The 19,392-nt window shown below is 34.0% G+C and overlaps 1 protein-coding gene across 1 annotated transcript; it reads left to right on the top strand.

Annotated features, from left to right (window-relative positions):
• Window positions 1-261: 261 nt before the first annotated feature.
• LOC137638111 (U-scoloptoxin(19)-Tl1a-like) lies at window positions 262-7,099 on the top strand. The gene is made up of 5 exons (XM_068370203.1): window positions 262-381; window positions 2,420-2,508; window positions 3,809-3,864; window positions 5,424-5,559; window positions 6,294-7,099. The coding sequence occupies exons 2-5, from the start codon at window positions 2,463-2,465 to the stop codon at window positions 6,422-6,424; spliced, it is 369 nt and encodes a 122-aa protein (XP_068226304.1). The 5' UTR covers window positions 262-381; window positions 2,420-2,462; the 3' UTR covers window positions 6,425-7,099.
• The last annotated feature ends 12,293 nt before the right edge of the window (window positions 7,100-19,392 follow it).

A 19,392-nucleotide genomic window follows, 5' to 3' on the forward strand; every position in this document is an offset into this window, starting at 1 on the left:
GTGTTGGAAAAGTAACCTACGAGGGATGGGTTACCCTATCGTCCATATATATTTAAGAAAAATAATCATTATGAGACTTTTAAATCCTAAGCGACCTTGCATCAAAGCATTAACGACACCTCAACATGGGATTAACTGAAAGCCTGGAAATCGAATCATTTAGTTCTATGGTTGAAAATTGCTCTGAAATGGTAAGAATTGTAGCGTCTAGTGAGCTCTGGTAACGCCTTGATCTTGAGCGCATTCAGTCCATAACTTCCACAAGACCACAAGGTTATTTGAACGCAGTACTAATTCTCAAGACCGCCGTGTCTCTCCGTGTCAGGGTGACAGTTGGATTTCGTGGCCAGAGAAGAAAACATATCTGATAGTTGATTACAGGTGAGAGGATCGTTAGTTCAGCTCGCTATTTAATTTAAGAAGAGCTTTCTTGATCAATTTAGAAAGTTGTAAGAAAGTGGAGAGATGATGCTTGCGTTTACTTTTTGTGTACGTAATATAACGGGAAGTGTGTTTGAGACTTATTCTTGGTTTTTTGGAGAATGGAGTAACTCGAAGTTATTTATAGGTTCCAAAACGTGTATTTTTTTTTTTATTCCGCTGTGTTTTCTGTGGCATTTACAATACTATTTTATTTAAAAAGTAAAATTATAACATTGGTTAAATTAGTTCAATATCAATCGTAACCACCCCCTTTTTGTGAAACTGCAAATACGTGTTTGTTAAAGACGGTTTTAGTTAACTATTTTAAAATCTATTTTATGTTAAGTACATTGGAATAATGGTCAAGTGCATAACATTCCTATACTAGAATGAAATTGTGTTTGTGATGTAGTAGTCAACCCACCCGAAGTTATTTTCTGCTTATCATTGCCGAGAAGCAATTGCTCTCGTCAGAAGAATTGAGTAAAAGTCACCTTGAACATGAACTTCATTCCTCCAACCCAAGAAGTAAGAAGAGAAATCATGTAGCAGTTTGTTTGTTTGTTTTGTCTTTTTATCTATCCACAAGATCTCTAAAAAAAAGTTATTGATGGATTTTAGTGATTTTCTTTTCCAGAGGATTAAGGTTTGCCTCATGAAAAGGTGAATATATTTTGGGACAGATCGCGTTAGCGATTACGAAGTTTTATGGAGATGGATCTAGATTGAAATTGTGGATGGGGAATGAGGTTCAGGATATGTGGTTATGTATCCTGATGAGAATTCGTGAGTTTTTAGTTCTATGTGTGAGGATTGGGGCTTATGATTTATACCCATGGATCTGGGTTGATATTCATGACTGGTGTGTCGTTGAGTCTGGATCCGGAATCAGGATTGGTAACTGTATGGATCTAGAACGGATTCCAGGATTTGTAGGTCAATGGTTCTGGATTGAGACACGTCATTAGGATTTGCAAAGTCTATTGATCAAGTCTGGGCTGTCTATATATGCGTATATGTATATAATATATATATGATATATATATATATATATATATATATATATATATATATATATATATATATATATATATATATAGATATATATGTATGTATGGATATATATATATATATATATATATATAGATATATATATATATCTATATATATATATATATATATATATATATATATATATATATATAGATATATATATATATATATATATATATATATATATATATATATATATATATATATATATATATATATGTATATATATATATATATATATATATATATATATATATACATATATATATATATATATATATATAGAGAGAGAGAGAGAGAGAGAGAGAGAGAGAGAGATGCAGGCATAGGTATTGCTTCTCGTATTGCATAGTTTATTGCAACATATATGAAGGTGAAAGAAAATCCCCATTTGTTATAAAAAGAGAATTTTTCATTGAAAACCAGTTAACCTTCTAAGCGACGTGCAGTCTCAAGGCAAACTCATATTTCTCATTGCTCTATTCCAATACATCATTGTATATTCTTTAATCATCATTGTATGTTCAAGGAAATTCTATTGTTGCTATTATCAAGCGTGAAGTGTAACTGCTTTGAAGGGATTGATAATTTATGGAAAGTTAAATCTCTCTCTCTCTCTCTCTCTCTCTCTCTCTCGTGCACGTGCGGTCATACACAGTTGCTTATAAGGATAAACAGTTTCTTATGCACAATTTCTTATTACCTCACATAAAAGCTCTCTCTCTCTCTCTCTCTCTCTCTCTCTCTCTCTCTCCTTAGAATTAATTATATCTGTCTTTTCTTGTTTTATGTTATCGTGATCCAAAATTGTGTCCATTACTATCCGGAAAGTGTATATTAGAGAGAGAGAGAGAGAGAGAGAGAGAGAGAGAGAGAGAGAGAGAGATTATTACGACGTAAAATTTCGATAACGTTTTTCACTAAAAAATTTTGTGTTTTCCAGATCTTCGAAGACTTTACCTTCGGTTTCGATTGTGCAAGACAAGATGTTAGTCAAATTCAGCCTTCTGGTCATCACGCTCATTCTCTCGGGTAAGGTATCTCAGTACATCTTTAAATATTCACTAAATGTTGTCTTTATCTAATACTAGTGTACCCAAGCCGTCAGAAATGACGGCTAAAAGGTTAGATAGATATGCAGACACGCACACACAGATTCGACCTTTCCTACCCACTTTCCCTGTCAAACATGAACCCGACTGTTTCGGCAATTTGTGGGAGATTGTGGTTTTCGAGTTTACCTCTTGGGGTACCCCTCTCTCAGCAGGGAATGACTACATCGCTTCCCCTTACCCGTGGGACTGGGAGAGACAGAGTTGTCATACGTCTGGCAATGCCGCTGAGCGTGACAGGATATATATATATATATATATATATATATATGCATCAGAAACTTGGACCCTTACTAAATCCTTAGAACATAAGCTTAGTTACAACTCAAAAAGCTATGGAACTAGTAATGATGGGAATAACACTAAGAGACAAAGAGCAACATGGATACGACAGCATGCTAAAGTAGAGGATATTCTAACAATATTTAAGAAAAGGAAAGGGACATGGGCAGGACATATCATGAGAATGACCGACTATAGATGGACACTAAGAACAACTGAATGGGCATATAGAAATTTCAAAAGAAGCAGGGAAAGGAAGAGAAGACGATGGATTGACGAACTAAGAAAGTGCGGGTGTGGACTGGCACAGAAAGACCATAAACAGACACAATTGGAAGGACATGTCTGAGGCCTTTATCCTGCAGTGGACTAGTAACGCCTGATGATATATATAATATATATATATATATATATATATGCATATATATGTATATATATATGTATATATATATATATATATATATATATATATATATATATATTGTATATATACATATATATATATATATATATATATATATATATATATATATTTTATGAATATATATATATATGTGTATATATACACACATACACACACATATATATATATATATATATATACATATATATATACATATAATGTACATATACTGTATATATATTAGACACGTTACCTTTTATTATATAGAAATGATCTTTTCTATTGTCTTTCCGTTAGGTTTTCCTAGTATTCAGAGACCCTTATGATCACTATGAGTGAAGTTTAGACCTTCAGAATGTTAAATTATTAACTGAGTTTTTAATTTCAAATACTTTGCTTTTGTTACATTAAAAGCAATATGCGAAATTTTAATGATATGATGTCATGTCTTAACATTCAAAATGAAATGAAAATGAAATTATTCTAAACAGGCTTTTCTAACGTTTTATTTGTTTTGTTTCTATCTTCTACACAGAATGCAGAGCTGAAAACGGGCAAACTATTCCATCAGATGAAAGTGCCTCAGAAACAGTGAGTAGAAAAGTCTGAGGTTTTGGCAATTTAAGAGACGTGACCCAGTTTTATATTCTGTTTTTAATAACACATTTTTGTTTGTAAAATGTTTACCTTTTCACATGCGCGAAGAGAGAGAGAGAGAGAGAGAGAGAGAGAGAGAGAGAGAGAGAGAGAGAGAGAGAGAGAGAGAGAGAGAGAGAAGGAAGGTCACCTTGATTCTTGAATACCCATTTCCCTCACTCGCGAAGTTCTCGATTGCTAAAACCTCGGTTTATCTGACAGATCGCGTGTTCACATTTAATTGTGTTTTCTCGGTTCATTTTGATTTGACGTTCTTTCCAAAAAAAAAAGATATATATATATATATATATATATATATATATATATATATATATATATATATATATATGCTTACAATTTGAGTCATTCTCATTCTTATCGTCCAATTGATCAATTTCTACAAACAATACGTAAGTAGTTAATGTGAAAAAGTCTTATTTATTAGGAACAAATACAACGTATATGGTGGCTTGTCAGCCTGACTCGGAACACTTGTCACGTTTTGGAACTCTTTCATTTCATTACTACAAAAACTGCTCACGTAGGCTGTCTCCTCGCTGTTCGCCATATTTTATAGATCCTTCTCTTTCACCGTGCTGGTTATTTCTATTAATGTTTTGTTTCTTTGTTTTATCCGGCCACATGTCTTGAGCTTCGAAATTAGCAACTCAGTGTCATTCTCAAGATAAATAAACCTTGAGGTGATTTCGTAATGAACCCCTTTCCGTAGGAATTTAGTGCCACCAGTGCACCTTACGCGATGTATTGTTGGCATTACTTACAAGTCTTTGCAACATTATTTTAACCCTTAGCTGCACTTGCCTTATATACTTTTACTTTACAAGCTCTGTTCTTGCTTGCTCTCTTTCTTCTTGGTGTCCAATCTCTGCTAACATTCACCTCACACTGTAACACCAGCATTTCACACCTGTTGCTCTTGGGCACTGAGTGGCCTCAATGTCACCAGCTCCGTGCAATTTAAAACGAGTTCATAAATCTAGTCTCTGATCCTGTAAAAAGAAACGAATTGACCCCCTTTTACTTTTTAGTTTCAACCAGGAGTCTTAGTGGGTACTGGTTTCAATATACTAGGACTTCATTTCGTGTGTCCCGAGGTCAAGAGATAACAGTGCCAATAGTTATGGTTTGCAGTTTAAAAGTTCGTTCATGAGCGGCAGAGGCAAAGTACATTACTAGGCTGCCACCCACTTTCACAAAATTATTTAAGTCCAAACCTTCTTTCTACCTTTGCTAAGATCACGAGGATCAGACAGGACTCTTTATCTAACAAATAGCTAAATCTATCTTTTGGTCATGACGGGGACTGGCTTCTTGAGCAGCCTTTCTATACAGCACTGCAATATAATTGTCTTAAATACTGAGATAGGAAGGCCAGGGGAAAATTAGAGAATGAAGTTGTCAGTTTTGCTTTAAGAGTTGTAAAACGCGTCTCATGTTTGGATTTATGCTTCTGTTGTGTTATTTTATTATTTTCTCTTATGATTCTCTTCCAGTTTCGCCAGGAAGATCCCTGCTCCCGCCAAGGAGGAATTTGTGGTTTGGAGGCCTACTGTCCCCCTGAGGATAGGTACCCTGATAAGGGACTCTGTCCTACACAGCAAGACCAAGGCGTTGAATGTTGCGGAAGTGGTAGGAATTTTAGTATTCATGCATGTCCTTTTTTCTCTCTGCTTGACTTTAAAATGAAATATCTAAACGTATTTTCATCCTTTCTTTTATTTAATCATTTTTTTTATAACAAATATCATGATGTTGAGACAATTTAGAAATGAAATGTATTACAGAAACTTGAAATGGGCTTCACATACCTCGAAAGTTTCAGTATTGCTCGCTTCTGGATTATGATTTATGATTTTTAAGTAATCTTCTTATCCGTTATCTATTCTTTCATCTTTGTTGATTTGTCATGATGATTTTGAATGTAACCTTAATTGGTCTCGTCATTTACTGAGTTTAAGAATATTGAATATTGCATGGAAAATGAAATGTTACTTTCGAACAAAGTAACAAGTCAAGCAATAAAAGTATATCGAATTGGAAATAAAAATAATCTTGTTTTATCTCAAAACTTTACCCTGGATAACGGAAGAGTAAATATATTTAAATTCTCTGATTTACAGACTTTTATATGACACTTTCCTCTTCATTGACGAAAGAAAGTAAGCCTAGTTTTTTTTTTCATCTTAAAACTTTACCATATATTCAAATTTCTGATTTACAGACTTTTATATGAAACTTTTCCCTTTTTCGACGAAAGAAAGTAGGCATAATTTTTTTCTCATCTTGAAACTTCACCGTGGATAACGAAAGCGTAAATATATTCTAATTGTCTGTTTTACAGTGTTCATTCCTTTTTTTTCCAGTTCCCCTCAATGTTCGTAGCTGCAGGCGGAGAGGAGGCGAATGTCTAGCATCCGAAGCCTGTGGGAGAGCCCCGAGAGAATCCTTTGGTGTATGCCCTGAGGGACAAGTTTGCTGTGTTCTTCTGTTCTGAAGTCTGTTGTAGGTCCGAAGCCTGGATGGCTTATTCCTCAAAGTCTATACCATTGAATCTCGCTAACTTCATATGAAATCCTCTGGGTTTAATACATACGATACTGGTTTGTTCCAAAAGCCTTTGGCTCATTCATGTTGATTTCGTCTTCTGAAGCGTATTGTGGAAGTCGTGTTGACGGTTACTTTTGAACGTAAATGCAGAGTTATAATCTATCATCTGTCCATATTGCAATTCCGTTAATTTTAATCGCCAACCAAAAACGGATTAATAGAAGATTTATCATAATAATTCCTTCATGAATTCATGATAACCATATTTAAATAATTTTGATTGACTTTTCAAATTCTGTGAATTCGTACCAAATGCATATTCTAATGCGTGTACTTTAACTTTATATTTCCAAGGTCGCTGAGTCATTTTGCTTAATCTCTTCAATTCATATTTTAATCACAAGTATCAGTCAATGCCATTGACTATTTCGCACCAACATCAGAAAGACAACCCTTTTTTTAGAATTGTGCCTGGTTTACTAAAATAAAACGAGATATATTTAATTTTTCTCTATATATCTTATTAATATACCAAACCCTAATTTATGTATTTATTTAATGGCACTGTTTGTATGCTTCAAGTTAATTTTAAGACTTCAAATAAATGTTTCCAAGAGCTAAATGTATGTTCCTAGACTTTTTCGGTATATCGTTTAACTAGAAAGCGCTTGGTAAAGCTCTACCACCTACCATTTTCAGTTGACTGGTGTTATTTGCCACACCTGCTATCTTGAAGCGACTGGACTGGTTTCAAGTAACCGTTTTATTTATTCCAACAACTTTAGAGTTGAAATTGATTGTCATTTATTTCAACTCCTGTTGATTTCAAGTGACTGGAATCACTATGTAGTGAGAGTCTATGTAGGCCAAAATGTAGTAATCTTGGAGATAAGAAAGGAACTTCTCCCTTAATTGCGACAGTGAACCAACTGATTACCACAACAATGATTGGATTAAGGTTGAACCACCTTATGTGGGGCACGGGCTCAAAACCATATTGGGATTGCTGGCATTTAGTAAATCCATCTGCAGTGTATCGTTTGTACCTTGCCTAGTTTAAAGATGGTGGACTCATTTTTATTCTAAAGATGGTGGACTCGTGTTTATTCTAAAGATGATGGACTCATGTTTATTCTAAAGATGGTGGACTCGTGTTTATTCTAAAGAAGGTGGATTCGTTTTTATTCTAAAGATGGTGGACTCATGTTTATTCTAAAGATGGTGGACTCGTGTTTATTTTAAAGATGGTGGACTCGTGTTTATTCTAAAGATGGTGGACTCGTGTTTATTCTAAAGATGGTGGACTCGTGTTTATTCTAAAGATGGTGGACTCATGTTTATTCTAAAGAAGGTGGATTCGTTTTTATTCTAAAGATGGTGGACTCATGTTTATTCTAAAGATGGTGGACTCGTGTTTATTTTAAAGATGGTGGACTCGTGTTTATTCTAAAGATGGTGGACTCGTTTTTATTCTAAAGATGGTGGACTCGTTTTTATTCTAAAGATGGTGGACTCGTGTTTATTTTAAAGATGGTGGACTCATGTTTATTCTAAAGAAGGTGGACTCGTTTTTATTCTAAAGATGGTGGACTCATGTTTATTCTAAAGATGGTGGACTCGTGTTTATCTTAAAGATGGTGGACTCGTGTTTATTCTAAAGATGGTGGACTCGTTTTTATTCTAAAGATGGTGGACTCGTGTTTATTCTAAAGATGGTGGACTCGTGTTTATTCTAAAGATGGTGGACTCGTGTTTATTCTAAAGATGGTGGACTCGTGTTTATTATAAAAATGGTGGACTCGTTTTTATTTTAAAGATGGTGGACTCGTTTTTATTCTAAAGATGGTGGATTCGTTTTTATTCTAAAGATGGTGGACTCGTGTTTATTCTAAAGATGGTGGACTCGTGTTTATTCTAAAGATGGTGGACTCGTTTTTATTCTAAAGATGGTGGATTCATTTTTATTCTAAAGATGGTGGACTCGTGTTTATTCTAAAGATGGTGGACTCGTGTTTATTCTAAAGATGGTGGACTCGTGTTTATTTTAAAGATGGTAGACTCATGTTTATTCTAAAGATGGTGGACTCGTGTTTATTATAAAAATGGTGGACTCGTTTTTATTTTAAAGATGGTGGACTCATGTTTATTCTAAAGATGGTGGACTCGTGTTTATTTTAAAGATGGTGGACTCGTGTTTATTCTAAAGATGGTGGACTCGTGTTTATTCTAAAGATGGTGGACTCGTGTTTATTATAAAAATGGTGGACTCGTTTTTATTTTAAAGATGGTGGACTCGTGTTTATTCTAAAGATGGTGGACTCGTGTTTATTCTAAAGATGGTGGACTCGTGTTTATTCTAAAGATGGTGGATTCATTTTTATTCTAAAGATGGTGGACTCATGTTTATTCTAAAGATGGTGGACTCGTGTTTATTCTAAAGATGGTGGACTCGTGTTTATTTTAAAGATGGTGGACTCATGTTTATTCTAAAGATGGTGGACTCATATTTATTCTAAAGATGGTGGACTCGTGTTTATTCTAAAGATGGTGGACTCGTGTTTATTCTAAAGATGGTGGACTCGTGTTTATTCTAAAGATGGTGGACTCATGTTTATTCTAAAGAAGGTGGATTCGTTTTTATTCTAAAGATGGTGGACTCATGTTTATTCTAAAGATGGTGGACTCGTGTTTATTTTAAAGATGGTGGACTCGTGTTTATTCTAAAGATGGTGGACTCGTTTTTATTCTAAAGATGGTGGACTCGTGTTTATTCTAAAGATGGTGGACTCGTGTTTATTTTAAAGATGGTGGACTCGTTTTTATTCTAAAGATGGTGGATTCGTTTTTATTCTAAAGATGGTGGATTCGTTTTTATTCTAAAGATGGTGGACTCGTGTTTATTCTAAAGATGGTGGACTCGTTTTCATTCTAAAGATGGTGGATTCGTTTTTATTCTAAAGATGGTGGACTCGTATTTATTCTAAAGATGGTGGACTCGTTTTTATTCTAAAGATGGTGGACTCGTGTTTATTCTAAAGATGGTGGACTCGTTTTTATTTTAAAGATGGTGGATTCGTTTTTATTCTAAAGATGGTGGACTCGTGTTTATTCTAAAGATGGTGGACTCGTTTTTATTCTAAAGATGGTGGATTCGTTTTTATTCTAAAGATGGTGGACTCGTGTTTATTCTAAAGATGGTGGACTCGTGTTTATTCTAAAGATGGTGGACTCGTGTTTATTTTAAAGATGGTGGACTCATGTTTATTCTAAAGATGGTGGACTCATATTTATTCTAAAGATGGTGGACTCGTTTTTATTCTAAAGATGGTGGACTCATGTTTATTCTAAAGATGGTGGACTCGTGTTTATTTTAAAGATGGTGGACTCGTGTTTATTCTAAAGATGGTGGGACTCGTGTTTATTCTAAAGATGGTGGACTCGTGTTTATTCTAAAGAAGGTGGATTCGTTTTTATTCTAAAGATGGTGGACTCATGTTTATTCTAAAGATGGTGGACTCGTGTTTATTTTAAAGATGGTGGACTCGTGTTTATTCTAAAGATGGTGGACTCGTGTTTATTCTAAAGATGGTGGACTCGTGTTTATTCTAAAGATGGTGGACTCATGTTTATTCTAAAGAAGGTGGATTCGTTTTTATTCTAAAGATGGTGGACTCATGTTTATTCTAAAGATGGTGGACTCGTGTTTATTTTAAAGATGGTGGACTCGTGTTTATTCTAAAGATGGTGGACTCGTTTTTATTCTAAAGATGGTGGACTCGTGTTTATTTTAAAGATGGTGGACTCATGTTTATTCTAAAGAAGGTGGACTCGTTTTTATTCTAAAGATGGTGGACTCATGTTTATTCTAAAGATGGTGGACTCGTGTTTATTTTAAAGATGGTGGACTCGTGTTTATTCTAAAGATGGTGGACTCGTTTTTATTCTAAAGATGGTGGACTCGTGTTTATTCTAAAGATGGTGGACTCGTGTTTATTCTAAAGATGGTGGACTCGTGTTTATTCTAAAGATGGTGGACTCGTGTTTATTATAAAAATGGTGGACTCGTTTTTATTTTAAAGATGGTGGATTCGTTTTTATTCTAAAGATGGTGGATTCGTTTTTATTCTAAAGATGGTGGACTCGTGTTTATTCTAAAGATGGTGGACTCGTGTTTATTCTAAAGATGGTGGACTCGTTTTTATTCTAAAGATGGTGGATTCATTTTTATTCTAAAGATGGTGGACTCGTGTTTATTCTAAAGATGGTGGACTCGTGTTTATTCTAAAGATGGTGGACTCGTGTTTATTTTAAAGATGGTAGACTCATGTTTATTCTAAAGATGGTGGACTCGTGTTTATTATAAAAATGGTGGACTCGTTTTTATTCTAAAGATGGTGGACTCATGTTTATTCTAAAGATGGTGGACTCGTGTTTATTTTAAAGATGGTGGACTCGTGTTTATTCTAAAGATGGTGGACTCGTGTTTATTCTAAAGATGGTGGACTCGTGTTTATTATAAAAATGGTGGACTCGTTTTTATTTTAAAGATGGTGGACTCGTGTTTATTCTAAAGATGGTGGACTCGTGTTTATTCTAAAGATGGTGGACTCGTGTTTATTCTAAAGATGGTGGATTCATTTTTATTCTAAAGATGGTGGACTCATGTTTATTCTAAAGATGGTGGACTCGTGTTTATTCTAAAGATGGTGGACTCGTGTTTATTTTAAAGATGGTGGACTCATGTTTATTCTAAAGATGGTGGACTCATATTTATTCTAAAGATGGTGGACTCGTGTTTATTCTAAAGATGGTGGACTCGTGTTTATTCTAAAGATGGTGGACTCGTGTTTATTCTAAAGATGGTGGACTCATGTTTATTCTAAAGAAGGTGGATTCGTTTTTATTCTAAAGATGGTGGACTCATGTTTATTCTAAAGATGGTGGACTCGTGTTTATTTTAAAGATGGTGGACTCGTGTTTATTCTAAAGATGGTGGACTCGTTTTTATTCTAAAGATGGTGGACTCGTGTTTATTCTAAAGATGGTGGACTCGTGTTTATTTTAAAGATGGTGGACTCGTTTTTATTCTAAAGATGGTGGATTCGTTTTTATTCTAAAGATGGTGGATTCGTTTTTATTCTAAAGATGGTGGACTCGTGTTTATTCTAAAGATGGTGGACTCGTTTTCATTCTAAAGATGGTGGATTCGTTTTTATTCTAAAGATGGTGGACTCGTATTTATTCTAAAGATGGTGGACTCGTTTTTATTCTAAAGATGGTGGACTCGTGTTTATTCTAAAGATGGTGGACTCGTTTTTATTTTAAAGATGGTGGATTCGTTTTTATTCTAAAGATGGTGGACTCGTGTTTATTCTAAAGATGGTGGACTCGTTTTTATTCTAAAGATGGTGGATTCGTTTTTATTCTAAAGATGGTGGACTCGTGTTTATTCTAAAGATGGTGGACTCGTGTTTATTCTAAAGATGGTGGACTCGTGTTTATTTTAAAGATGGTGGACTCATGTTTATTCTAAAGATGGTGGACTCATATTTATTCTAAAGATGGTGGACTCGTTTTTATTCTAAAGATGGTGGACTCATGTTTATTCTAAAGATGGTGGACTCGTGTTTATTTTAAAGATGGTGGACTCGTGTTTATTCTAAAGATGGTGGGACTCGTGTTTATTCTAAAGATGGTGGACTCGTGTTTATTCTAAAGATGGTGGACTCGTTTTTATTTTAAAGATGGTGGACTCATGTTTATTCTAAAGATGGTGGACTCGTTTTTATTCTAAAGATGGTGGATTCGTTTTTATTCTAAAGATGGTGGACTCATGTTTATTCTAAAGATGGTGGACTCGTGTTTATTCTAAAGATGGTGGACTCGTGTTTATTTTAAAGATGGTGGACTCATGTTTATTCTAAAGATGGTGGACTCATATTTATTCTAAAGATGGTGGACTCGTTTTTATTCTAAAGATGGTGGACTCATGTTTATTCTAAAGATGGTGGACTCGTGTTTATTTTAAAGATGGTGGACTCATGTTTATTCTAAAGATGGTGGACTCGTTTTTATTCTAAAGATGGTAGACTCGTGTTTATTCTAAAGATGGTGGACTCATGTTTATTCTAAAGATGGTGGACTCGTTATTATTCTAAAGATGGTGGACTCGTGTTTATTCTAAAGATGGTGGACTCATGTTTATTCTAAAGATGGTGGACTCATGTTTATTTTAAAGATGGTGGACTCGTGTTTATTCTAAAGATGGTGGACTCATGTTTATTCTAAAGATGGTGGACTCGTTATTATTCTAAAGATGGTGGACTCGTGTTTATTCTAAAGATGTTGGACTGGTGTTTATTCTAAAGATGGTGGACTCGTGTTTATTCTAAAGATGGTGGACTCGTGTTTATTCTAAAGATGGTGGACTCGTGTTTATTCTAAAGATGGTGGACTCGTTATTATTCTAAAGATGGTTGACTCGTGTTTATTCTAAAGATGGTGGACTCGTGTTTATTCTAAAGATGGTGGACTCGTGTTTATTCTAAAGATGGTTGACTCGTGTTTATTCTAAAGATGGTGGACTCGTTATTATTCTAAAGATGGTTGACTCGTGTTTATTCTAAAGATGGTGGACTCATGTTTATTCTAAAGATGGTGGACTCGTGTTTATTCTAAAGATGGTTGACTCGTGTTTATTCTAAAGATGGTGGACTCGTGTTTATTCTAAAGATGGTGGACTCATGTTTATTCTAAAGAAGGTGGATTCGTTTTTATTCTAAAGATGGTGGACTCATGTTTATTCTAAAGATGGTGGACTCGTGTTTATTTTAAAGATGGTGGACTCGTGTTTATTCTAAAGATGGTGGACTCGTTTTTATTCTAAAGATGGTGGACTCGTGTTTATTCTAAAGATGGTGGACTCGTGTTTATTTTAAAGATGGTGGACTCGTTTTTATTCTAAAGATGGTGGATTCGTTTTTATTCTAAAGATGGTGGATTCGTTTTTATTCTAAAGATGGTGGACTCGTGTTTATTCTAAAGATGGTGGACTCGTTTTCATTCTAAAGATGGTGGATTCGTTTTTATTCTAAAGATGGTGGACTCGTATTTATTCTAAAGATGGTGGACTCGTTTTTATTCTAAAGATGGTGGACTCGTGTTTATTCTAAAGATGGTGGACTCGTTTTTATTTTAAAGATGGTGGATTCGTTTTTATTCTAAAGATGGTGGACTCGTGTTTATTCTAAAGATGGTGGACTCGTTTTTATTCTAAAGATGGTGGATTCGTTTTTATTCTAAAGATGGTGGACTCGTGTTTATTCTAAAGATGGTGGACTCGTGTTTATTCTAAAGATGGTGGACTCGTGTTTATTTTAAAGATGGTGGACTCATGTTTATTCTAAAGATGGTGGACTCATATTTATTCTAAAGATGGTGGACTCGTTTTTATTCTAAAGATGGTGGACTCATGTTTATTCTAAAGATGGTGGACTCGTGTTTATTTTAAAGATGGTGGACTCGTGTTTATTCTAAAGATGGTGGGACTCGTGTTTATTCTAAAGATGGTGGACTCGTGTTTATTCTAAAGATGGTGGACTCGTTTTTATTTTAAAGATGGTGGACTCATGTTTATTCTAAAGATGGTGGACTCGTTTTTATTCTAAAGATGGTGGATTCGTTTTTATTCTAAAGATGGTGGACTCATGTTTATTCTAAAGATGGTGGACTCGTGTTTATTCTAAAGATGGTGGACTCGTGTTTATTTTAAAGATGGTGGACTCATGTTTATTCTAAAGATGGTGGACTCATATTTATTCTAAAGATGGTGGACTCGTTTTTATTCTAAAGATGGTGGACTCATGTTTATTCTAAAGATGGTGGACTCGTGTTTATTTTAAAGATGGTGGACTCATGTTTATTCTAAAGATGGTGGACTCGTTTTTATTCTAAAGATGGTAGACTCGTGTTTATTCTAAAGATGGTGGACTCATGTTTATTCTAAAGATGGTGGACTCGTTATTATTCTAAAGATGGTGGACTCGTGTTTATTCTAAAGATGGTGGACTCATGTTTATTCTAAAGATGGTGGACTCATGTTTATTTTAAAGATGGTGGACTCGTGTTTATTCTAAAGATGGTGGACTCATGTTTATTCTAAAGATGGTGGACTCGTTATTATTCTAAAGATGGTGGACTCGTGTTTATTCTAAAGATGTTGGACTGGTGTTTATTCTAAAGATGGTGGACTCGTGTTTATTCTAAAGATGGTGGACTCGTGTTTATTCTAAAGATGGTGGACTCGTGTTTATTCTAAAGATGGTGGACTCGTTATTATTCTAAAGATGGTTGACTCGTGTTTATTCTAAAGATGGTGGACTCGTGTTTATTCTAAAGATGGTGGACTCGTGTTTATTCTAAAGATGGTTGACTCGTGTTTATTCTAAAGATGGTGGACTCGTTATTATTCTAAAGATGGTTGACTCGTGTTTATTCTAAAGATGGTGGACTCATGTTTATTCTAAAGATGGTGGACTCGTGTTTATTCTAAAGATGGTTGACTCGTGTTTATTCTAAAGATGGTGGACTCGTGTTTATTTTAAAGATGGTGGACTCATGTTTATTCACTTCCACTCTTAATCAGACTTGCGAAGCACCACCAGGTGCCTTAATCTATTCCACTTCAAAGACTTTTCACATTACTTATTCTCCCATCTCGGAGTGTGTTGGCAAAATGCATATTGCATAGGATACCTGTAAGATACCGCTTAATTAATTCTAGCCTACATTCCCACTTACTCTATCTGAGAGTGAGGCGAAATATTTTTGTTATCAGTGTTTTTTTATTAAATAACCATAGAAATCTTTTGACACACTCGGATATATATATATATATATATATATATATATATATATATATATATATATATATATATATATATATATATATATGTGTGTGTGTGTAGAATATGTATACTGTATATATGTATGTATGCATACATATGCATACACAATGTACATATATATATACTATTTATATATACATATATGCGTATGTATAAATATTGTGTATATATATATATATATATATATATATATATATATATATATACATATACTGTGTATTTATATGTTTATATGTATGTATATATACAGTATATATTTCTATAAATATATATATATATACATATATATATACATATGTATATATATATATATATACTGTATATATATGTATATATATATGTATATATATATATATATATATATATATATATATATATATATATATATATATATATATATATATATAGCATTTTAACACGACGCGTGAAATATTACGTTTGTATTATCATTTACTGATGTGAGTTGAAATCTCGTCCCATTGTTAGTCAAACAAAAGAGAGAGAGAGAGAGAGAGAGAGAGAGAGAGAGAGAGAGAGAGAGAGAGAGAGAGAGAGAGAGAGAGATAATTAAATTAAAGAGGAACGCCTATGTCTTCTGAAGCATATCTACCTCATAATTCATGATGCGTCACTGATGCAGAGAGCGAGGTGGGAGAAGACTCTTTTTTTATGCCACCCATTCACAAGAGATGAAAGAAACCAAGATAAGTAAACTTTGAGATTACTTTTCGATTTTTGTTTGAAATTGGAGTCTTTTAGATGAAATGAACCTGAGAGTTAGATCGTAGGGGTTGGTAGAGCAGTACATACGATGATGATAATACAGTGGTGTATTCATCCATATTTTTTTTTTTTTTGAGGCTTTGATTTAATTAACCCGAGTGTTTGATCCTAGAGATTGGTAAAACAAATAATGTTGATAATACTATGGGTCGTATTTATCTAAAGAATAATTATAATATTGATTATTAAGAATGAAATATGCTGGCCATATTCTTGATTCTTGTGTTTTTCATATATATGTTTCACACCTAATGTTTATTATTATTATTATTATTATTATTATTATTATTATTATTATTATTATTATTATTATTATTATTATTACCGGAAGTGAATTTTATCCAAGGTCATATGTAATTTTCATTTAAAAAGAGCAATAAAATTTTTTTGGTGAAGGATTGATAAATAATCTATTTTACCTTTGAATGTAATCACGTCATTAATACATCAAAGCCTCGTACATTGCCTTATCATTGATGTTCAAACAAATAATTCCCAAAACGTCAGTGAAAGCTTGGTCTGACATTGATCTGATAACTCCATGTCGGTATATTTTTATCACTATAGACAGGATATTTAAAACGCCAGACTGGGGTTTGAGTCCCGTCCAGACTCCTTAATTCCTTTGGTCGCTGCAACCTCACCATCCTTGTGAGCTAAGGAGGGGGTGTTTGGAGGAGCCTATAGGTCTATCTACTGAGTCATCAGCAGCCACTGCCTGGTCCTCCTTGGTAATAGCTTGAGTGGAGAGGGTGCTTGGGCGCTGATCATCTGTATGTATGGTCAGTCTATAGGGCATTGTCCTGCTCTACAGGGCAATGTCACTGTCCCTTGCTTTCGCTAGTCATGGGCGACCTTTAAAACCTTCAAGTGTCATTCACTTGAAATGTTGGTGGTTTTTAACTTTACGTATCTCTTATGTATTAATATTCTAAGATGGCAAAATGCAAAATAATAACTACAGAGAAACACTTAATGACATACAAGTCGTGGGTTTTAATGTAATTCTGATGAAATAATTTTCCCATTAGATTTAATAAAAACTATGTCCCTGTAATTAAAGAAATGATGGATTGTCTGAAAGATAATAGATTTTCCTTAATCGAAATGTTATGAAGATGTTGACATTAAATGATTATTAAGAAAAGTGGAGGCTGCTGTGAGATGTCTTAGTTGGATAGAATGCGCAGAATTAGGAAGTTCTATTCACTGAACTAGCTCTAAATTATCCCCCTGGCAAAGAACTTGGAAGCCTGTGGTCCACATTATAAGTTCAACTCTTGGCCTTTTCGGAGCAGAAATTCCCTTAATTCAATCACATTAAGATTATTTTGATTTATATTCTCTCCTGAGGAATACGAAAAATTATAGACTATTTTTCTCTACTTATTTTAACAATGGCAAAGGATTTGATTTAAGATAGTTAATGGTTGATGTTTTCTGAACACGAAAAGAATGATAAACAGCAAGTTATTTTGTTTGGTCCTATGGATAACTAAAATCAGATGGGATATCCTTATTATGATAAAAATCATATAAAGTATTTTAAGAGAACTTTGTAATTCGGGGTCTAAATTTAGACTAGGAGATTGGCCTGGTGAGAAAGACAGATAGGCTAGACAATCAGTTTGAATTTAGCAACACCAATGGAAGAAATGGATCAAGCAGACTAGAGAGAGAGAGAGAGAGAGAGAGAGAGAGAGAGAGAGAGAGAGAGAGAGAGAGAGAGAGAGAGAGAAATAAAAGGATAAGCAGAAATCCAAATAAAACTATCCTCTGACCGTTCGGCTGCAGAGGCCATCGCATAAAAGTTCGTAAAGCTGCCGAAAAAGTTTCAATTCCATTGTTTGTTTACTGGTACAGAGAGAGAGAGAGAGAGAGAGAGAGAGAGAGAGAGAGAGAGAGAGAGAGAGAGAGAGAGAGAGAGAGAGAGAGAGAGAGAGAGAATGCAACAGCAAAGTTGGACAATGCGAATGCCATTAGAGTTACGTGACACGGTGGATCAACTACTTTTCTTTGCAATATCCAAAGCAGTTATATTAAGGCGTTGTTATTATTATTATTATTATTATTATTATTATTATTATTATTATTATTATTATTATATGCTAAGCTTGTTTAAAAAGCAAGAGGGATGGAAATAAGATAGAGTAGTGTGCCCGAGTGTATTAGGCTACAAAATATCCATTTACTGGCACTAGTAACAATATATCCAGCCTTTTATGAGGACTCGCGCTTAATTGGACATTTCTCATTCTATTTATCCTTATTTGAGAAAATTTCTTTTTTATCCCAATGGGAAAGATGAATATTATAACTTCTTTCCCACCGTTATCCCTACATTAAGGGGTCGGTTGCCTAATGCGCCCTCTCCAATGCCTTCTATCAAAGGCATCCTCTTCCACCAAACCTCTTCTTTCCATATCATCCATCACCTTGTCTCGCCATCTAATTATCAGCCAGCTATAATGTTTCAAAGGATCTGTTGAATATTGTAGCAATTTTAACAGCCAGAGTAAAGCTTCCAAACCGCTAAAAAGGCTAACATATTCAGAGATCTGTCTCAGTATTAGCAGACTGATAAAAACCTGAAAACCTCAAAGTCATGAAGTATCTATCACAGAGGGAGACTACACAATACAGATTTAGTATTAAGCATATTGCTCATTTTGGTAATTCGAAATTATTAAATGAAGGCAAACTGAAAGACAATAGGAAATCTGATGTTAGCAAAATAACAAGCAAAGATTTTTTTCTTCAGAATTATTATTCGAATCATTTATGAAATTGTTTATTCCCAAGATTATTTCATTGTATTTTAAATGTGTCAAGTGTATTTAAATGTTAATAAGACTCATTTTATTAGCGAAGTATATCATAAAAGAAAACATTAATAATTTTCTTATTTTTTTTTATATTTTTTTTTTTTTGTGTGGATAATCGAGTAAGTAATTTGCAAATACCTAGTCACTACATTATAATTTTATCCATTGTATTATAAATGCATCTTGAGATGAATAAATAAGCCCTAGTTTCACAAAGACCTAAGCACTCGTATTTAACAAACGGACAAACTAATTCGAGTCTCAACGTTAACACCTTAGCAAGATTGTTTTTTTTTTTCTTCTTTTTTTTTCTAATTACAAACTTATTCTTCAATCAAGTATTCTTCCACAGCACACGTGGAGTCTGGATAGAACGGAAAGGAGAGATTTATAATCACAAT

Source organism: Palaemon carinicauda, chromosome 3 (genome assembly GCF_036898095.1).
Source record: "Palaemon carinicauda isolate YSFRI2023 chromosome 3, ASM3689809v2, whole genome shotgun sequence".
NCBI classification, from domain to species: Eukaryota; Metazoa; Arthropoda; class Malacostraca; order Decapoda; family Palaemonidae; genus Palaemon; species Palaemon carinicauda.